Source organism: Capra hircus, chromosome 7 (genome assembly GCF_001704415.2).
Source record: "Capra hircus breed San Clemente chromosome 7, ASM170441v1, whole genome shotgun sequence".
In the NCBI taxonomy this organism is placed as follows: domain Eukaryota; kingdom Metazoa; phylum Chordata; class Mammalia; order Artiodactyla; family Bovidae; genus Capra; species Capra hircus.
Window position 1 is genome coordinate 101,154,338 of NC_030814.1, and position 18,185 is coordinate 101,172,522.

At 43.2% G+C, this 18,185-nt stretch overlaps 1 protein-coding gene and 1 pseudogene across 2 annotated transcripts in view; one reads left to right on the forward strand and one right to left on the reverse strand.

Annotated features, from left to right (window-relative positions):
- Positions 1-1,910, forward strand: part of LOC102187311 (cytochrome P450 4F6) — a 42,901-nt gene extending 40,991 nt beyond the window's left edge. For both annotated transcript variants that reach the window (XM_018051318.1, XM_018051319.1), the window contains exons 10-13: positions 526-659; positions 742-806; positions 919-1,001; positions 1,213-1,910. In XM_018051318.1, coding sequence (XP_017906807.1) covers positions 526-659; positions 742-806; positions 919-1,001; positions 1,213-1,387 — 457 coding nt within the window. In that variant the 3' untranslated portion in view covers positions 1,388-1,910. The remainder of the gene's footprint in view (positions 1-525; positions 660-741; positions 807-918; positions 1,002-1,212) is intronic.
- Positions 4,550-13,696, reverse strand: LOC102187042 (annotated as a pseudogene).

An 18,185-nucleotide genomic window follows, 5' to 3' on the forward strand; every position in this document is an offset into this window, starting at 1 on the left:
CTGTTTTCAAATTGACCTAGCTCTTGATGAACTCCAATTCTTTCAAATTGAAGATTACCAAGTGCCCCCCCAACCAACTAGATTTTTATTTAATTACATTGAATATGCTGATTAATTTAGAAAGATTTGACACCTTAATAATATTAGGTTGTCTCACTATACAGCGTGGAGTAGAACTTACTCAAATAAACTTATAAATCCATTATAGAGACTTTTTTTTGCATTGTAAACTAATTATAAGCTTCAAAAAGCTTTAAAATGCTAATACATTAACACTTTAAAGGGTATGCTGGGAGTGTTGTGCTTTGCTCAGAAATTCTTCTAAAAATGTCAGGCTGTTTTCTTCTATTAATAGTAACTTGAAATATTGATATCCTAATTCTTAAATCTTTGGTTCATCTGGAATTAATTTTGTTATAGCAGTGAGAGTCAGAGGAAGGTGGAAAGAGGGTCTTTAGGGCAGTAAGAGGGCTAGGGGTGTGTCTCTGTTTTTACTCCCTGGATAATTGTCTGGGGGTTACTTAGGGACGACCTGGCCCAGTTGCCCTTCCTGACCATGTGCATCAAGGAGAGTCTGCGTTTGCATCCCCCAGTAGCGGTCATCTCTCGCCGCTGTACCCAAGACGTTGCACTCCCAGACGGCCGAGTCATCCCCAAAGGTGCTCAAAACAATGGGTGTGAGGGAGGCTGGTGGTCCCATCAGCTGAGACCTTGACCTGACCACTCTCTTCTCTGCCATAGGGAACATCTGTGTCATCAGCATCTTTGGGATTCATCACAACCCATCGGTCTGGCCAGACCCTGAGGTGCTGCCCTCCACTGGGAAAATCAAACACTCCTCCACTCTGTTCACATCTGGGGGTGTCCAGGTATCCTGAGATGTCCCACCCGGTAGCCCTGCCTCTCTCTGTCCTCCAGGTATTCAACCCCTTCCGCTTTGATCCAGAAGCCCCCCAGAAGAGATCACCTCTGGCTTTCATTCCCTTTTCGGCAGGGCCCAGGTAAGGCCAGCTGGTGTGTGAGGTAGGGATGGTTTGAGGATGGTGCAGGGGCTCAGGGAACATGCAAGCCCACGTGGAGGGAGTGTCTCAGACACCGTTAGCCTCCCTGTCCATCCCTGAAGAGGGGAGGGGTGTCCCAGTTAGTTTCTGGGCATGGTGGAACATGATAGGGTTTCCCAGCACAGTCGGAGCCCTCACTTAACGCCCACAGGAACTGCATCGGGCAGACATTTGCCATGAACGAGATGAAGGTGGCGCTGGCGCTCACCCTACTGCGGTTCCGCATCCTGCCGGATGAGGAGGAGCCACGGAGGAAGCCAGAGCTGATCCTGCGCGCGGAGGGCGGACTTTGGCTGCAGGTGGAGCCACTGAACACAGGCCAGTAATGACCCATCATCACCTTCTATCCTGGAATCCACTCTGACCACAGACACCTCACTGCAGATCCCCAGGAATAAAATTGTGCTGTCGAGTCTGTCCCAGTCTCATCGAGAGCCAGCAGGGGGCGCTTGGGCCCTGGGAGGACCCAGGCGGGTGGGCGTGGCTGTGAACGTGGGAGGCGGGATGGAAGGTGAGGGTGGGGGCTTGGAGGCGGATATTGGTATGATACCTGGAGCTCCATCTTGGGTCGTGAGGACAAGACTACTCTTTAGCGAAGGGTGGAGCAGAGAGATAGATGCAATCAGGGTCAGATGACCCACTGATCCACCACTCTCCCACTGCAAAGGTTGCCATCCTAGTCTGTTGTTTACTAGTTGTTTGGTTTGGGGAAAATCGTTTAAAATCCTTTATTACATAATAGCAGCCTCTTAATTGTGATGTTGCGGAGATTTGTAAGTGAGCATGTGTGAAATGACTGACGATATTTGGTAAGCATCAGTACTCAATAAAGGTTAATTTCCTCTCTTCTTTTTGCATCACTTTCTCAAATTTAAAATGTTTTAAAATCATAAAAGGTATATTTAAAGATTTGAAACACGTGGAAATACTGCTGAAGAAAACTGTCATTAAAATATTCAGTAAATTCAAAGCCTCCATAGTTACATCTATTACGTAATTACAAGGGGCTCTGATGTTAAGCTGGTCTGAAGCTAGGAACCAAAAAAAATTTTTTTTCCCTCTAAGAGATATTAGAATCCAGGGCTTCATTTTCACGTAAGTGTTCTAGGAAATGTAGATCAAGAGGGTCCTCAATATAAGAGGAGGTGGAGGGGGCAGGAGTGGGGCCACTTGATTCAGCACCTGGGACAGTGGCTGCCGCAGACATTCCCCACTGAGGCTGCAGGGGTTTCTGGGGTAGAGTCCTACTCTCAGAGTCTTTCAGGGACCAGACGACTTACTGGTGGCAAAGTAAGAAAGAAATCCTGTAACATGAAATGAGTAAATATTTAATATATTTTAAGCTGAAAATTGCATGTTTTTCTTTGCCTTCAGAGCTCTTATTTAAAATGTTTTTCTCTCCCCCCCAAATGATACCGTGTCATTGAAGAAAATAAAAAATAAGAATTAAAAGTCTTATCTATAATTGAAACATGTCAAAGTAATCCCCATTTATATTCTCTCACATATACTGCCAAATTTAGTTTTATATGTAATAATTATACAAGTAAAATTTGATTTTACATATAAGTGTATTATATTTACATGTAATATCCTTTTAAAATGCTATTTTACTAACAAGCACATGGAAATATGTTAAACATCATTAGTCGTTAGGGAAATGCAAGTCAATGCTACAGTGGGATACCACTTCACACCCAATAGAATGGTGGAAGTAAACGCGTTAGTCACTCAGTCATGTCTGACTCTTTGTGACCCCATGGACTGCAATCTCTGTTCATGGAATTTCCCAGGCAAGAATACTGGAGTAGGTTGCCATAACCTTTCCCAGAGGATCTTCCTGGTCCAGGGATCGAACCGGGGTCTCATGCCTTGCAGGCAGATTCTTTACCATCTGAGCTACCAGACAAGTCCTAATAGGATGGTAAGAATATAAAAAAATGGAGGACAAGTGTTGGTGAAGATGTGGGGTAACTGGAATCCTCATTCATTGTTGCTGAGAATGTAAAATGGTGCAACCACTGTGGAAAACAGCATGGTATTTCCTCAGTAAATTTTTTTTTCTTTTTAAAATTATTTTATTTTTCCTCAGTAAATTAAACCTACAATTATCATATGATTCAGCCATCTCATGCCTAAGTATGCACAAAGACTTGAAAATATGTGTTCAAACAAAAAACTTCTACATGACTCTCTGTAGTGGCAGTATCCACAATTGCCAAAAGTTGGATATTTGGGAAACAACTCAAGTATACCTTAACAGATGGATAAATAAATAAAATGAGGTGTATCCATAACAAGGAATATTATTGGGTCATAAAAAGGAATGAAGCACTGATACATGCTACAACATGAATGAACTTTGAAAACATTATGCTAAATGAAAGGAACTGGATACGAAATGTCATCTATTGCATAACTCCATGTATATGAAATGTGAAGAATGGGTAAATCCATAGAGATAGATCCAGGAGCTGGACGGTGGAGGAGAAAATGGAGAGTGACTGCTACGAGGTATAAAGTTTCTTTTTCAGATGACAAAAATATCTTGGAACTAGTAGAAGTGTTGACTGCACAGCACTGTGAGTGTACTAGATGCATGGACTCAAAACACTTTATAATGGTCACAATGGTAAATTTTATGCTGTGTGAATTTTGCCACAAGAAAAAAAATGCTATTTTACCACACATTTCTCTTGTTAATCTGGACTTTTCGTATAATAATACATTGTGAACATCCTTCCACAACATACAGTCATCATCTTGGGGGTCTTTAGAATCTTTAAGTGTTAAGTGTTTAAGCCACTGTTTATTTTTGTAAATGGCATTATGTTAGAAAATAATTTAGTTTGTCTCACTTTATAAGAATTCTCTTTATGCACCTTGATGACTTGAAATATCACTACCAATTACATATTGAGTTACTCTTAATCACAAAATTTTGAGTGTAGAAATTTTATTGTTTAGCAATAGATACACATACATTTATGTTGGTGTGGTTAAACACTTTTTATGCAACACATAGGGGGCTTCATAACACTACAGACACTGATGTTTTTGGTCCTATTAACAGAGGTAGACCACTGGAAGGAAGAAGGTGATGACACTTCAGCTCCCCCAGGTGAACACTGATTTCATCCTCACACCAGTCTTATGGATAGGAGAAATTAACTCACTTGCTCAAGGTCACTCGATTGATGAGTGGTGGAGTGAGGGTAAATTTTATCAGCGTGGCTTCAGTGGTCATGCCTAACCTTCTAAGGAAGTGAAGTGATTTTTACTGTGTCTCAGCCCCAGTTGTGTCATATTACCCGTAGAACCTGTGCAGGCTCACAAGATGAGACTCTTTGATGAGTGGTGTCCAAAATTTTAAATTTAATATTTTCGACAGGGAATTCATTCACTCATGTAGAAAATAAGATGCTCAATGAAAAATATTGGTCTCCCTATATCCTTTGTTGGATACCAGGCCAGAAGAAGTTGGGTCACTACTGGCTTGTGCTCAGTGGCTCCACCCACAGCCAAAGTCTACCCTCAGCTGTCAGGATCAGCTCTGGTTTCCTGAGTGACTCCTTGTCCCGCAGGATGCGCAAGCACAGCAGGGTGAGCTCCAGGACCATCCTCATCTCGGTCATGGTGAATGTCTGCTTGATGCAGTTCCTGTGGGTGAGAGTGGGGGCTCTGACTGCACCATCATTCCGGCCTCATTGCACCTGGAATCTGGCCTGCAACCCCCGTCCATGACTGCAGAGGTAGAGCCCATTTGTGCCTGGGATCCCTCCGTGGGCTTGAATATGAACTGGTCCTGAACTCAGACCAGCAAACAGGGAAATGGGGCTCTCAGCACACCACACACCCTCTTTGGGCCCATCACCATTCCCAGACTCTTACCCATTATGTCCAGGGGAGTGGAAGGGGGAGAGCCAGAACTCTATCTTTGTTTTTCCCACTCCTCTGCCCCACAGTTATGCCAGGAATCTAAGTCCCAGATCCGCTCCCCCCTCAACAAATCCTTACCTCAGATGCCCACTACCCTCACCTGGGCCCTGAAAAGAAGGGACCAAAGGCCAGAGGTGACCTCCCCTTGCTGTTTTCTGGCATGAAGCAGAAGGGGCCATAGACCTGGGGACAAGAAAAGACAGGGCTACTGTGTGGGATCTCCCAGGCTTTCCATCCTTAGAGAGGCAGATGTGTGTATAATGGAGGGAGGTGATGTCTGCTATGCAAGTCAGAACTCTTTGCCCTTCCTTGCATCCCCCATGGGGAGAGGGGGGCAGCACCTCAGGGTCTGGCCACACAGATGGGTGATGGTGGGTCCTGAAAATATTGATGAAACAGATAACACCTGTGGAAGAAGAGGGGCTAATTAGGACTAAGTCTAACCTGCTGATGATCCCCTCTTTCTCACCAGGGACCTCTTCCCCTAGTCATTAGGGTACCTTTGGGGATGACCCAGCCATCTGGAAGCACAATGTCCTGGGTACAGCAGCAGGAGATGACCATGACTGGGGGATGCAGCCGCAGACTCTCCTTGATGCACATGGTCAGGAAAGGCAGCAGGGTAAGGGCATCCCTAAGGAAACCATATGACATCCAGGGAGCAAAAGCAGAGGCCCTCCAACCTTCCTACTGCCCTATAAGATCCCCTCTGCCTATAACAAAATAACAGATGGACCAAATAGCTCCAAACTCATTATGTTGTATACATTAAATATGTACAGCCTTTTCTTTGTCTATCACACTTCAATAAAATGGTTCTTAGAAAGAAAGAAAAGTAGTGCCACAGAAGTACCAGACAAAATTTACTTACATATTTTTAGAAGCCTTTCTGAGAAAAACTACAAAAATCCAACAATAAAAATATTTACAAAATTGTATAAAATCAAAACATTCTGTGCGGCAAGACTGCAAAATCAAAAGACAAATGCATAAGAAACAAAAGAAGCAGATTCAATATTTATTTTCATTTGTTATGGCACTAGACATACTAGCTAATGCAATTAGACAGGGGGAAAAGAGTAATATCATTCGAAACATGGGGAAAATGTGTCATTTTCCACACATAGTGATTTTATACTTAGAAGAGAAGAGAAATCACTGGAAAACTTTCATAAATGTTGAAGGTAAGATCCAGTAACGGGGATGAATTCTTCTTTTAAAAAAATGTCTTTCTTTTTGTGTAGTGATTTAAAGAGATGATACAGTTAACATAGTTCAAAGTTGGAACAATGCAAAACATCACCCCTATGGCCCAACAGCACTCATTTCTCCTCACAGTTTGCCTAGTGGTTATTTTTATGTATCTTCCTAGAGGCATTTAAACAAAACCTTTTAATTTTGTATTGGGGTATACAATGTGAACAATGTTGTGATAGTTTCAGGTGTGCAGCAAAGGGACCCAGCCGTACATATTCATGCATCAGTTCTCCCCCAAATTCCCTCCCATCCAGGCTGTCACAACATTGAGGAGAGTTCCATGTGCTACACAGTAGACCATTGTGCATTGTCCAGTTTAAACATGGTAGTGTGTACATGTCCATCTTAAACTCCCTAACTATCCTTCTCCCCCATCCTTCCCCCTGGCAACCATAAGTTCATCCTTTAAGTCTGTGAGTCTATTTTTGTTTTGTAATTAAACTCACTTGTATAATTTCTTTTTAGATTCCACATATAAAGGATGTCATATATTTCTCCTTTTGTTTGACTTACTTTTGTCAGTATGACAATCTCTAGGTCCATCCATGTGGCTGCAAATGGCATTTTTAACTCTTTTTAATGGCTGAGTAATACTTCATTGTATATATCAAAAATTCTGTTTCATTAAAAATTATATAGTAGCATACTCTATACTATATAGCATATCAATGTCTTATTGTACACCCTCTGGGATTTATGACACGATACAGCCTTCTTATTGTGGAGCTGTAATATAACTTCCTATAGTTTCCTCTAGAGCCTTTCAGTTCAGTTCAGTTGCTCAGTCGTGTCCGACTCCCTGTGACCCCATGAACTGCAGCACGCCAGGCCTTCCTGTCCATCACCAACTCCTGGAGTTCAGCCAAACTCATGTCCATCGAGGCAGTGATGCCATCCAGCCATCTCATCCTCTGTCGTCCCCTTCGCCTCCTGCCCCCAATCCCTCCCAGCATCAGGGTCTTTTCCAATGAGTCAACTCTTCACATGAGGTGGCCAAAGTACTGGAGTTTCAGCTTCAACATCAGTCCTTCCAATGAACACCCAGGACTGATCTCCTTTAGGGTGGACTGGTTGGATCTCCTTGCAGTCCAAGGGACTCTCAAGAGTCTTCTCCAACACCACAGTTCAAAAGCTTCAATTCTTCGGTGCTCAGCTTTCTTTACAGTCCAACTCTCACATTTATACATGACCACTGGAAAAACCATAGCCTTGATTAGACGGACCTTTGTTGGCAAAGTAATGTCTCTGCTTTTTAGTGCACTATCTAGGTTGGTCATAACTTTCCTTCCAAGGAGTAAGCGTCTTTTAATTTCATGGCTTCAATCACCATCTGCAGTGATTTTGGAGCCACCCAAAATAGAGCCTTTAAGACTACCTTATTATATATTTTAAGTCTTTGATTTGTGTAGATGTTATTATCTTGACAGATGTGAGAAGCAGGTTGAATTAACTTTTTATCCATGTAATTTCCCTGTTGTTGCAAAAGTTTATATTATTAAGATGATCTTTATTTCTCCTATTGATATACAACTCCATATTTATCAGTTACTAAGTTCACTGAGCAAGAAATTGATATCAATAAATTATTAATTTTTCTATTAGAGAAAATAGAAAAGATGATGATATAAAATACATGGATTAAATTTAATAAGAAATGTGAATGTCTGTGTTCAAACTGAACTTGTAAATGTTTCTCAATCCAGATAGACTATATTATTCACCATAGCAACAAGAGTACCTAAGGATTTATTTAGCAAAAGCTGCTCAAGATCTCTATGCTAGAATTGTAGACTCTACTAAAAGGCCAAGTATTATTTTACTATCCAGAACTGGATATCTGCTTCACACTCTGGGACAGTGTATTAACATTATGAAGTAATCTATGCTCCACAGGTCAATCATATATCAACCCCCTCCTTTCCTCCTTTATCTCTCCGTCTCTCTCCCTCTCTGCCTCCATCTCTTCATTTTTGATCAGCTACCTTGTTGACCTTACCTCAAATGCACCCACCTCTCTACCTTTCAACTTTCAGGGTCTGAGATGAGGCATTTTTTTTCTACCCTCTACTTTGTCTGTCTTACTCTAAACTGAAGCTTTGTTCATGTATACAGGGAGTTTCTTGACTCTAGCTCTGCCCATTTATACAGGAAATTTCTTGACTATTCCTCCATGAGACTAGGAGATCCTGGTAGGCAAAGGCCAGGTCTAGGTTCTTCCTGAGTCTCCAGGACACAGAATGGCTGAGAAGAATTGGAGATGTCACAGAACTGAGAAGAGGGAAGAAGTGTGCCAGTGTTTGTTGAATGGGGACTGGATGGAGGAAGATGCAGGTATTCCTGGACAGGTTTTGAATGACTTTAGTTCCTAAGAGTTCCATGTGAAACCTGGACTAAATAATATAAGGAATTAAGGAGCAGGATATGAAGAAACACTCAGGGAATGGAGATGTTTGAAAACATGTAATTTTAGAGAGAAAAGTAAGAGAGTAGAGGGAAATTTCACTTAGTGAATATGTGCTAAGTGGTATCATCTACCCTCACACATTGTCACTGATTACTTCAGAAATCCAGGTCTTTCTGTTTCAAAAGCCTGCAAACTTCCTCCTTCTATTCACGCTGTGTACCAGACCTTGTCCCTGGGTCTTCCCACGAAGAAATAATGACAGAGTCCACAAAAAGATTTTTTCTCTTCCCCAGCCAGGGAACAGAGCCAGAGAGAGGATGCAGAAAAATGCCATGAGGACTTGAATTCACCATTCAATCTCTTTAGGCTCATGGTCCTTCAGGAGCTCTTGCACCTCCTGCCAGCAACGCTCCTGATGTTCTGGGCACTTTGCAAGGTTGTACAGGATTCAGAAGAGGCCGCTGGCTATGGTGTCATGGCCTGAGGGATAGCCAGACATGCTTGGGTCCCTGGGCTACTTCAGCACCAGAGGGTGGACAGCACCCTAACAGAAAGGACCATGGGGAGGATGGAGAGGCATGGGGGATGGTTCAGGGTCTCCACACCTAGTCCCTGCAATGGAGGGACCCATGCTCCCCTCTGTAGTCCCACACTAGGACCCTCACTCTCAAACATGAAGGTGTCAGCTTCAGCTCAGATATCTTCATCTGACAGTCCTTTCCCATCTTCATCCTGGAGAGAAAGCAAGATCCCCAGATTCACACTAGTTCTGAACAATCTCTGAAACTCCATTATCCATACAGAAACTCAAGCCCACTCTGAAATGCTAGATTGCCTGTGCACTCTATCACCAGAGGACCCATCCAGAGATCTCCTCCTTGACTTCCTTGCCTCCTATGTCATCCATGGTAAAGAGAATCAAAGATTCATAGAAATTTTCATGTTTATACATAATGTAACCTAGGTTACAGGATGATTAAATGACAACTTGCCATGGAAGCTAGAGTTTAAACATTGTCCCAAAGCCATTTGCTCACAGGCTAGGATAGTAAATCCAGAGATTCTTTAGTCTCTTGGAGATAAGGGATGGGTTAGAAACCTATGGAACCTATAAACTTTGTCTTCTCACTGATAAGGATTTGTTTAAGTTCCAGAACAACCTCTCTCCCTCCCTCCCCTCCCATTCCTCTCTCTCCATCTCTCTCTCCCCTTTTTATCTTTCCTTTCCCCTCACTCCCTAAAGTGAAAGTGAAAGTCGCTCAGTCATGTCCAACTCTGCAACCCCATGGACTGTCAAGTCTTTGCAACCCCATGGACTATACAGTCCATGGAATTCTCCAGGCCAGAATACTGGAGTGAGTAGCCTTTCCCTTCTCTAGGGGAACTTCCCAACCCAGGGATCGAACGCTGGGTCTCCCACATTTCAGGCAGATTCTTTACCAGCTGAGCCACAAGGGAAGCCCCTCACCCGCTAGGGTGAAGGGAAAGGGGATGAAGGGAAGAAGGAGAAGATATATCAGCTGTTCTATATAAGTTCCAAATTTCAAAATCCAGAGGTACCTGTTCTGTGATGCAATCATGGTTGCACGTACAGGTAAAAGCATCATGGTGCCCTCAAAGGAATTTGGGGATGGAACCAGAGCTACAGCTCTACTCTGACTACTGTTTCTACAATGAGAAATAAATGTGCTGCTCTGATCCAGGCTTCCTTCTCCCTCTGTGTGTGTATGTGTGTGTGTGTGTGTGTGTGTGTACACACCCATATATGTGTATATATATGTATGCATGCATACTCAGTCGGGTTTCCCTGGTGGCTCAGAGGTTAAAAGGTCTGCCTCCAATGAGGGAGACCCAGGTTCGATCCCTGGGTCAGGAAGATCCCCTGGAGAAGGAAATGGTAACCCACTCCAGTATTCTTGCCTGGAGAATCCCATGGACGGAGGAGCCTGGTAGTCCACGGGGTTGCAAAGAGTCGGACACGACTGAGCGACTTCACTCACTCACTCACTCATGCATGCTCAGCCACACAGTCATGTTCAACTCTTTGTGACCCCATGCACTGTAGCCCACCAAGTCCTGCAGAAGCACAGCCCATCTGGGGTGAGGAAGCCCAGGAAGTCCATGTGCAGGAAGATCTGCTGGTTCTGCTTTGCCACAAGTGCACTGAGCTCCAAGAAGGTGGCAATATATTCACTGGGTTTCCTGAAGGATGAGAGCATGAAGGGAAGCCACCACTTAAAACATCGGAAGCCCAGAAGCTGGGGGCCTACCTCCCTTCAGGAAGCTGAGGCTCCAGAAACAGATGGTTCACAGATACAGTGTGGGGATGAGCCAGGGGATGTGACTGTTCAGATTCTTCTCAATGCACATCCCATCTTCATGAACTGACTCTATTCTCCAGGCACCTAGAGCACAGCTTAGACATCAGGCTTCTCTCCTTTCTTTCTCTCCTAGTATCTGTCTGCTTCTCCTTCCCCATACTGTCCACTTGGCTCAGACCTTATCCTTTCCCAGCTGGTTAATGAGGACAATGGCTTCCTTAGTCTCCTTACATCCAGTTGTCAATATCATCCAGTGTCTACACTGTGGTCAGTCTTCTCTCCAGTCAGATGTCCAAGCTCAGCTTTGACCTCGACCCTCATCTGCTCATACACCTTCTATGGCTCCTAGGGAACCTCAGATATAGTTCATATCCTCTGTCTGACTTCAGAATGTCCTTAAGACATTCCTTCCACCCCATACCCAAATTGTCTCCTTAGTGTTGCACATACTTTGCTCATTCTAACCTCCTAGCATTTATTAAACAGTTCTGCCTACCTGTAGGGTTTGCTGTTTCTCTTTCCCTTTTCCTGTCTTTCAATGTCCAGTTTGACCCATCTCCTCCAGGAAGACCTTTCTGATTGTCCACCTCAGTCTCACTCATTTACACCTTTGGGTCTAGGGCTCATCTTCCCAGGCCCTGGGCTGAACATTCACTCCTGGCAATTACTGTTGAAACTGAAGACACCTTTCTGCAGACTGTCCAGGGTCATGAGGCTGATGCGTTCAAACATGCCCAGATGGGTGTGGCCCTTTTTAATCAGGTGCTGTCACTTGGTCTGAACAGAGAAGGGGACATGGCTGAGGCTGGAAACTGCCTCTTCTCTAACCCCAAACACCAAGACGCACTCCCCAGACCCTACCTCCTGGTCCTAGGCACCGATCTTCACAGATGACCAGGCTTGAGTGGGAGTGGAAGTCGTTACATGAAGCCAGGAAGTCCCCAGCCTGGGAGTCAGGAGACCTGCTATTAATATAACTTTGGTTCCTCCCACTACATTTTGTGCACTGATGGTCAGCTTACTGCATAAAGTAACAAGTACAAGTACAGCAAATGTCAGATCTCATCATCTTCATTGTTAGAAATTATTGAGGGAAAGGTCCCCTATGTTGAGAGAGGTAGTCCTCCATGGGTCCTGCGTACATTTGTACTTTCTTGCTTCATATGCCAAAAAAAAAAAAAAAAAAAAAAAAGCAAGACTCTGATATTCTTTATCTGGGCCATTTCTCAGAGTTGTTTTTAGCAAACAACCTTGAGGAGTGAGGTAATCTCTCCTCCTCGACAGGTATTAGGGGCAATTGCTTCTAATTGCTATAAAAGTCACAGAGTCTCTTGACCTCCTCCCCCGCCCCCAACCATAATACAATAGTAGGCATATACATCAGCATACCACATGAGCAGGCATATATCAAAGCCCACCTCTGTCACCCTCATGAGATTTAGTGACTTGGAAGAAGAATGCAAACCAACAAGAAGCACATGTTGTTGCCTTCTGAGGGTAATAAACTGCCCTTTGTCTCTCACCCAGGAGTTTCATGTCTCCTGGAAGAATCCATGAAACAGTAATAAGCTCTCTTGTCACCTTGCAGGTATGGAAAAAATCCCAGGCACTTCACGAAAGCCTGACCTCCAGTTCTTCATTCCCACATATATATCCAAACCCTTTGCAGTGTAAGTTTTCAGTAACTTCTCTTAGGAGGTGGGGGCCTCTTTCACTATCCTTTGATTCTGAGCTGCTTCTGGACCTGCTTTGGCCAATAAACTGGTGAAAATGATGAAGTGGTCATCCCAAACCTAGACCCCAAGCAGAATTGCAGCTTCCTTTTAGTCTGTTGGAACCTTGCTTCTGCCATGTGAACAAGCCTGAGATGCCTTCTAAAGGGAGAGAATCACATGAAGGGACATCCTGTTGTCTCAGCTGAGATCATCCGAGATTAACCTGCAGTCAGCCAAGCCACAAAGATGAGAGAGGACTGACCTCAGATCAGTAAGTCTTCCTATCTGACCTCCACCAGACCACCTGATCACCCCAGCTGATCACAGATACACGAGTGGCCCCATCCGTGTCCAGAAGAACCAGCCTACTGACTCACAAACTTGTTAATACTAAGCACTTATTGTTTTCAAGTGATTTGTTACTCTGGAATAATGACTGCATGATATTCATCATTATAATCAACCATGTCTCAAGATTTCAAGCCTTCTGTGAGGGAAACATAGAAACACCTTCTGAGCACCTACTGTGTGCCAGGAACATGACCCCATTACATCATCTTGGCCACTCAAAAATGGGGGATCACATAATCCTCATTTTTCAATTGTGGAAACCAAGGCTCAGAAAGAAAGAGCCATGGCCTTAAAGTCCCCACAAGAGTCAGATTCCAGACAAGACATTGTTGAGTCCTCATTATCCCTAAGACTCCAGCTGGAACCCTGGGTTCAAGAGACTCACGTGCATGATGTCTGTGCTCTTGGTGAAAATCTTCATATAGGACTTCAGGATGTTGAAGTGGAAGGCGGGTGTCAGCATGCGACGGTGGCTGCTCAGCAGGAGCCCATCCCCTAGCAGAGACAGCCACAGGGAGTGGGCAAAGGAAGACCTTCTCTTGGGTCCCCAGGGTCACCCCCAACCCCCTTCACTCACAATTACTCACCCAGCCAGGGCTTCAGAGTGTTGTAGAAAAGCATGTCCTTTGGTGTGATGGCAGCTGACATGAATGAAGATAATCAAGGGCCAGAGAGAGGGGGAGGGGAGGGAATTTTAGTGCTGGTTGGAGGCTCCCAGCCAGGAATCTGCATTCCCCCTCCAAGCCCAGCATGGCAGGAATGGGGTTAAGAGCACAGGAAGCTAGAAAGAAGGGTAAAGGGAGGAGGGAGGACAAGACCAGGCTGCAAGACAGAATAAAGCAAAGGCAGAGCCCACAGATACCACCTTATGAGCTTAGACACACCTCAGCATGACACAATATGCCCCAAAATGACTGGACATGGCTCCTAGATTGTCCTACATATTTGGCAGGAGTTTGGGTGAAAAGATTTTTAACCATATTAGTGGTGGTTATAGGACTCTAGACATTTCAAAACTCAGAATTGTACACCAAATAGAGCAAACATTACTGACACTTTACTTTTTGTAAATTTTGTAAATTTACATATAATTTTAAGTGAAGCTGAGGGTAACTAAGCATATAAATTATTCGCATAAATATACTGTGAAGTGATGGGCTTTCCGGGTGGCTCAGTGGGTAAAGAATCCGCTTGCCAATCCAGGAGACTTGAGTTCAACCCCTGGGTTGGGAAGATGCCCTGGAGGAGGAAATGGCAACCCATTCTTGCCCAGAAAATCCCAGGGACAGAGGATCTTGGTGGCTACAGTCCTTGGGGTTGGAAAGAATCAGACATGACTAAAGCGACTGAGCATGCATGCACTATGAAATAATATACAAAAAGTACAGATGAAAAAACTGGGAAAATGAACATCATATGGAAGACCAATATATTTCACTGAGCATCTTATTTTCTACACGAGTGAATCAATTCTCTGTCAATAATATTGCATTAAAAAAGTTAGGCACTACCCAGCAAAGAGTCTCATCTGATAAGCCTACAGGTGTTCTCCAGGTGACCTGATGCATGTGGAGCCGAGACACACCTTGAAAATCACTTCCTTGGGAGGTGAGGCATGACATTTGAAGCCAAGCTGACTGAACGTACCCTTCACCTACAAGGTCACCCATCAACTGAATGACCTTGAGCTAACGATTTAATCTCTCCAATCCATAAGACTGATGTGAGGTGAAATTGGTGTTTACCTGGAGGAGATGAAGTGTTGTTGCCTTCTGTCTTTCAGTGGTCTACTTCTTTAATAGGACCCAAAACATCAATGTCTGTGGAGTCACCAGGCCTTACATGCTGTATGAAAAGTGCTTAAACACATCCACATCTTACATGAATATATGTGCAAATATTGCTACAGAAACAAACTTTCTACACCAAAAGCTATGTGATTAAGAGTAACTCAATTTACAATTGGTAGTGATATGTCAAGCCATCAAAGTGCATTAAGAGAATTCGTAAAGAGATAAAAAATAAAGAATGGCTTGAATATTTAACATTAAAAGATTTTAAAGACCACCAATATGATGACTGTATATCGTGGAAAGATGTTCATGATATATTAGTATATGAAAAATCCAGATTACAAGATAAATGGAAGATAAAATAACATTTTTGGTTGAGGTAAACTTACATAAAATTCATACATTCACAAAATTCATGACATTCAGTTCAGTTTGGTTCAGTTCAGTCGCTCAGTCATCTCTGACTCTTTGTGACCCCGGGAATCGCAGCACACCAGGCCTCCCTGTTCATCACCAACTCCTGGAGTTCACCTAAACTCATGTCCATCGAGTTGGTGATGCCATCCAGCCATCTCATCCTCTGTTGTCCCCTTCTCCTCCTGCTCCCAATCCCTCCCAGCATCAGGGTCTTTTCCAATGAGTCAGCTCTTCGCATGAGGTGGCCAAAGTATTGGAGCTTCAGCTTCAGCATCAGTCTTTTCAATGAACACCCAGGACTGATCTCCTTTAGGATGGACTGGTTGGATCTCCTTGCAGTCCAAGGGACCCGCAAGAGTCTTCTCCAACACCACAGTTCAAAAGCATCAATTCTTTGTGCTCAGCTTTCTTCACAGTCCAACTCTGACATCCATTCATGACCACTGGAAAAACCACAGCCTTGACTAGACGGACCTTTGTTGGCAAAGTAGTATCTCTGCTTTTTAATATGCTATCCCGATTGGTCATAACTTTCCTTCCAAGGAGTAGGAGTCTTTTAATTTCATGGCTGCACTCACCATCTGCAGTGACTTTGGAGCCCCCCCCCCCCAAAATGAAGTCTGACACTGTTTCTCCATCTGTCATGAAATGATGGGACCAGATGCCATGATCTTCATTTGCTGAATGTTGAGCTTTAAGCCAACTTTTTCACTCTCCTCTTTCACTTTCATGAAGAGGCTTTTTAGTTCCTCTTCACTTTCTGCCATAAGGATGGTGTCATCTGCATATCTGAGGTTATTGATAATTTTCCCAGCAATCTTGATTCCAGCTTGTGCTTCTTCCAGCCCAGTGTTTCTCATGATGTACTATGCATAGAAGTTAAATAAGCAGGGTGACAATATACAGCCTTGACGTACTCCTTTTCCTACTTGGAACCGGTTTGTTGTTCCATGTCCAGTTCTAACTGTTGCTTCCTGACCTGCATATAGATTTCCCAAGAGGCAGGTCAGGTGGTCTTGTATTCCCATCTCTTTCAGAATTTTCCACAGTTTATTGTGATCCACACAGTCAAAAAGGCTTTGGCATAGTCAATAGAGCAGAAATAGATGTTTTCCATAACATTAAAAGTGTTCAAATCCATGCCTCTAGTACACTCACAACCACCACCTCTCCCTATCTAGTTCCAAGGTATTTTTGTCATCTGAAAATGAGACCTGTACCCATTAGCAGTCACGCTCTGTTTCCTCCTCCAGCTCCTAGATCTACCTCCATGGATTTACTTATTCTGTACATCTCATCTAAATGGAATCATACAATATGTGGTCTTTTGTGTTCGACTCCTTTCACTTAGCCTGTTTTCAAAGTTCATTCACGTTGTAGTATTTCATTCCTTTTTTAAAAACAATTTTTTTTGGCCATGGCACATGGCTTAGTTTCCCAACCAGGGATCAATCTCACACCCCCTGCATTGAAAGCATGTAATCTTAACCACTGGGGTGCCAAGGAAGTCTCTGCTTCATTTCTTTTTATGACTCAATAATATTTCTTATTATGGATATACCTCATTTTATTTATTCATTTTTTTGTTAATGGAAATTTGAATTGCTTCCCAAATTTGAACTTTCAGCAACTGTGGATGGTGCCACTGTGAAGAGTTGTGCACAACATTTTGTTTAAACACCTGTTTTCAATTCTTTGGGGGTACATTCCTAGGTGTAGGATGGCAGGGTCAGTTGGTAATTCTAGGTTTAATTTGAGGTCTTCCCTGTAGCTTAGTCAGTAAAGAGTATGCCCACAATGCAGGAGACCTGAGTTCAATCCCTGGGTCAGAAAGATCCCCTGGAGAAGGATCCCACTCCAGTGTTCTTGCCTGGAGAATTCCATGGACAGAAGACCCTGGTGAGATACAGTCCATGGGGGTCACAAAGAGTTGGACAAGAGGTTTAATTTATTGAGGAAAAACACCAGACAATTTTCCACAGTTGCTGCACTATTTTACATTCTCAACAGCAATATATGAGGATTCCCACAACCACATCCTCACCAACACTTGTTATTTTCCATTGTTTTATATTCTTGTTATCCTAGTGAGTGTGACCTGATATCACATTGTTGCATTGACTTGCATTTCCCTAACAATTAATGATGTTGGGTATATTTCCATGTGCTTAGTGCTGTGCCATGCTCAGTTGCTTCAGTCATATCTGACTTTTTGAGACTCCCAGGAACTTAATCTGCCAGGCTCCTCTGTCCATGGGATTTTTCAGGCAAGAACACTAGAGTGGCTTGCCATGCCCTCCTCCAGGGATCATACCTGTGTCTCCTGCATTGGCATGTGGATTCTTTACTGCTGAGCCACTGAAGAAGCCCTCTTAGTCAGTAAAATAGCATTATTAAGAAGAAGTTTAAAAAAGAAGGAGATTACATATAAATGTAATACATTTAGATACAAGGTCAAATTTTTGCTGATATAAGGATTCATGTGCTGCAGTCCATGGGGTCACAAAGAGTTGGACACAACTGGACAACTGAACAGCAACAACAACAAGGATACATAGAATTTTAAATTTAGCAGATTATGTGAGAGAATATGAATGGAGATTACTTTGACATGTTTAGATTATGGATATGATTTTTATTGGTTACTTTTCCTTATCTATAGTTTCTTCTATGACAGAGTATCATTTGTGGGAAAAGAAAAACATTTTAAAGAACCGAAAGAAAAGAAAAATATTTGCAATTTTCAGCTTAGAATATATCATATATTTACTTATATCATTTTACAAGATTTCTTTCTTATTTTGCAACCAACGAATCTTCTAGCCCCTGAAAGGGTCTGAGACTGACTATCCCAGGATACCTTACCGCCTGAGTGGGGCTAGTCCTGGAGCAGCCGCTGTCCCAGGTGCTGAAGGAAATGGCCCACT